At 34.4% G+C, this 4,361-nt stretch overlaps 1 protein-coding gene across 1 annotated transcript in view; it reads left to right on the top strand.

Annotated features, from left to right (window-relative positions):
• The first annotated feature begins 2,716 nt into the window (after nt 1-2,716).
• The window catches only part of LOC118733207 (tyrosine aminotransferase), a 24,490-nt gene continuing 22,845 nt past the window's right edge, over nt 2,717-4,361 (top strand). Inside the window, exon 1 of the mRNA XM_036462510.1 lies at nt 2,717-2,960. Coding sequence (XP_036318403.1) covers nt 2,729-2,960 — 232 coding nt within the window. The 5' untranslated portion in view covers nt 2,717-2,728. The remainder of the gene's footprint in view (nt 2,961-4,361) is intronic.

Here is a 4,361-nt window from a genome sequence, read left to right as displayed (position 1 = left end):
ATATACTTTCTTACACATGTACATATATATGTATGCATTATGTAAGTTAAACTGCATTTTTCCTAAACACAAATGCAGTTTTTTAAAACTCAGATTGGTCACTGCTAATTGTTGTAGTGCATATGCTGCAGCTCTGCTAAATACCAGTCTAAAAAATACGAAAACAAACATAAACTTAGCTGTATTAGTACGTAATAACGGTATTACTTGTAACATTGATTTCAATATTTGTCTAACTAAATTGGTTTACAATTAAAAATATTTACAAATTAATAACTAAACATTATTTTATTACCATTATTACCAATGGATGAAGAATTATAAAATTTCAAGCGTGTAATGAAACCGGCAATGTTTGTTACACATGTACATTACTTATGTGCTTACACTAAATTTTAGAGAAATACGCATCATTCCAAGCTGCCCTGACGCGCGCGCGAAATTTTGAGCGATGCCGGCCGGTAAAAAGGGAGGAAAGAGAGACGTATTTTTAGAAAGACGAAAAGAGTGGCCTGAGTGCGAATAGGCTTGAAATGCTGACAGGCGGGAATGCGGCGCGAATGTTTTATCAGGAAATAAGAGTAGCGGCACGGGTGGGGCGTTTAACGAAGACGAACGCTGCGCATGATTCAGTTTATCGACGCAGAAAAACGAAGTTCTCATGTAGAAATGGAGAGCATAGTTATTTCTTATTAACTTTTTTAAAATTCGACTTCGTCTGGTTTTAAAACAGCGTGATTTTGCAGTTTACATATTCGAATGGATGGCATCGGTAACGATCGTACGCGTACACACGATGATCGGCGCTTCATTCTGTTCGATCTGAACTTAATACGAATGTTAAGCGATATTTTTGCAAATATGCATATTCAAATACTTGTACGATAACAAAATGCGAGTAAATATTGGCATATTTTGAAAATGCGGCGCTACAATAACATGTAACGGACGAGTATTTTAATCAGCCATATGAGAAGTCCGGCTTACTGGCCGATTGGTTTGTTGTTTGGCTGACTGACGACCAACTTGGCTGTTGCACAGTGGTTTGAAATTGGAATTTACTGTTCATAATCCTCCAGAGCCTTAATTTTGCAACCAATTTGATTTTTTTTTATGAAAGCCTATAAAATTTACAAGAGACCTGTTGAGCCTAAAAGAATTTTTTAAGAAAATTAAAATTTGTGTTTTGAATTGTTAAACAAATTTAAAGTATGCAATATTATAGCTCTTTAATTTTAGTATCATAAAATGCAAGTTTCAAGAGGCTAAGAGCTCGTGTGGATTTAATTTTTTTTTATACAGTCAAAAATATTTTTGTGTTTTAAAATTTTAATTTGATTTAATTGATAAGATAAATTAAATATGGCAATATGGGTATCAAACTACCGAGGTTTAGGAAAGTTTACTGCCAAAAATATTTTTGAGGAGGGTTGCCACTTGCTGGAAAATATTTATTCACTTATTAAATTAATAAAATAAATGAAATATTACAATAGAGTATCAAACTAAAATGGTATGAGAAAGTTTACAGCCGAAAATATTTTTGTAGCGATAGTAAATACTGAATTAATACACCTTTGAAGAAAGTGTACGATATGTAGAATCGAGTTATAAGTGTATAAATTAAATTTCCAGGATTGAATACCTTCGAAAGTATATTAACTAGCCCACTTATTCCTAAAAGATAAAGCAAAAAAAAAATCGAAAATCATGCAATCACTTCACTTCATATAGCTCTTCAAATCTACTAAATATGATTTTTTATGAATGGAGTTTTGAGGGGGAGTAACAGCACAAAGATACTTTTAAGGTGCAGTGAAGCACGATTCAAAAATCGGGTTCAACAGGTCTCTTGTAAATTATAAAGGCTTTCACTAAAAAAAATATAAAATTTTTTTAAAAATCAAGGCTATGGAGAATTATGAACACTAAACTCCAGTTTCAAATCACTGTGCTGTGGGCCGCTAAGTTGGTGGCTGGATTTTTGTTTGTGTTGGTGGGGATGGTGTGAATGTGTCAACAGAATTATGGTGTTATTATTGTAGCCTGCTTAACGAGCAGCACAGGTGTAAATACGTTTGTATGTGTACATGCACACAAACGCTTGATTGGTGGTGCCTCTACAACAACAAAAGTAGATATTTTAATTTGTATTTATTTTAATATTTTCCTTTAAAAGCACAACCTAACCAAACAAGTAGATCAGTTTAATTCAGGCTAGAATTTAACTAACAACTAACTGTTGATCAGTTAGAAGCAATAGCGAGAAAGCCACAACAGTAAGGGCAGCTTAGCGCAGATTTTTTTTTTTTTTTGCATACAGTTGTATTCCGATGCAATTTATGAATATGATAATCGTAAGCAACAGATAAAATACAAGTCCCCTCAAATGTGTTATATAACAGAATTGCGACTGTGACAGTCTCACAGAGAACTTTAGTTGATGTGCAAGGACTAAAAAAATGTAATACTTAATTGCTGCATTAAAAGAATATATATACATATATTTAAATAAATTTGTGAACTAATTGTGAGTACAATAATTATGAAGCTTACAAAAACCGCTTCTAAAGTGTGAAACAACATTTTTCTTGGTTGGAACTGTATGGGAAAAGTATTTTTCAATAAAAAAAACGGCAATAATTTCATGTTTTGTGAAAAAATTAACTAAAACCTTCATTTAAAATAATAAATATATTTGCATTTGTCCATACCTTTGTGTGTGATAATGCCGTCAAGTGGTTTAGAGGATAATATTTCGTTGACTAAAAGTGATAACGATACCTTAATCAAAGTCCACAACAACAACGGTGACCTCAAATTAAAGCAAAATGTACGGAAGGGTTGGAATATCAAAGCTTCAAAAATCTCCTCCCTCTCACATAATCGCATTCGCGCCATTGTGGAATCACTACAGATCAAGCCGAATCCCGAAAAGCCGATGATACCATTAACAATAGGTGAGTACTCAAAATCAATTCTGTGTCATTCGTGTTTTCTTCTCAGTGTCATGAAAATTGTAGTAAAGATCAGTATAAAATAATTTCTAATGAAATTCTATTTAAGATTCGAAATAGGAGTTTGCAATTTCGGAAAATTATACCAGAGACGGTACCGCGTATCCATCGATAATGTTTGTATTTTATTTTTTTAAGGCGAAATTTTACGGATAAGCGGCAACTCAAAAAATTCCCACAGCTCGGAAAAACTCGATAATCAGCCGTGAGGTCGTTCGAATACATACATATGCTCCAATATAATTAATAAAGTCGATTATAAAATTAGTTGCGACTAGGTTAGGTTAGGTTTAGTGTTGACTTCATTTAGGCTATGAGCCTTCTTCGCTTACATCTTCCTAGCTAAATCCAGGAGTACTGCAGCAGGCTAAATGATTACACTGAAAAGCCGGATTCTGAGAGATTATGCACTCTATGAGGAGTATAATTAATTACACCCGTGCTTCACATGCGCAGCTTGTCTATGCCCTGTGCTGCAAAGTAAGCATAACCAGCGCTTAATTTTACCTTCGAAAAAGCGTTCTCGGTTCAAAATCGAAAAGCACCTTCAAAAGTTTTTTTTCTTTTGGCATATTTATTATAAAATTGTAATGCTATAGGATGACGGCAACCCTTGACGGCTTGGTTGTACTAAGTTTGGAATACCGTGCGACAATTGCCTTGTGGTAACGCTTAATAATCTTTTGTGGCTAACTTGAGCAGCGAATCCTCCCTAATCCAAAGTCCCCAAACGAAGGCTCACAGCCATTGCGATCACTCCCACCATCCCCTGATACGGGAATTCCTCTCTCAAATGTAGAACGAGCCGGGATGGGTGCAACGCAAACACCGAGCGTTGTACTCTACCCTCTAATAATAATAAACTCCAACCTACAGTCTCCATCTGTCCATCTCTCTTGAAATCTGTGATGTGATTTGTGTGTGTAGTGACGGTCCTTGGCCAGATATAAACTGGGTCGTTTCGTTTACGTAGACCCGTTTGTCGTTGTCTTTCTCTTCGCCTTAATCTAAATCGTAATTTTAGTCTTTATCTTAATCTTAATCCTAATCTTCATCTTTATCCTTTTTTTTATCTTCTTTTCTATCTTTATCTCCATGTTTCTCTTTCCCCTCATTTTTCTTTTCAAATTCGTCTTTATGTTTATCTTCAGTACGTATCATCGTCAGCTACATCATATTCATCTTCATCTACATCTCGTGTCTTCACTTTACTTTCATCTTCAATTTCCATTTTCATCTCTTATCTTCGTCTTCATCTTCTTTTTTAGTTTCATCTGTATCTTCATCTTTACTATCTTTGTCATCATCTGCATTTTCTCCCTAATCTGAATCTTAATTTTTTTT

This window comes from Rhagoletis pomonella, unplaced genomic scaffold (genome assembly GCF_013731165.1).
Source record: "Rhagoletis pomonella isolate Grant_MI unplaced genomic scaffold, Rhpom_1.0 Rhpom_scaffold_00002, whole genome shotgun sequence".
NCBI lineage: Eukaryota > Metazoa > Arthropoda > Insecta > Diptera > Tephritidae > Rhagoletis > Rhagoletis pomonella.
Note: the sequence above shows the minus strand (reverse complement) of the source record. Positions and strands in the feature narration are given on the sequence as shown.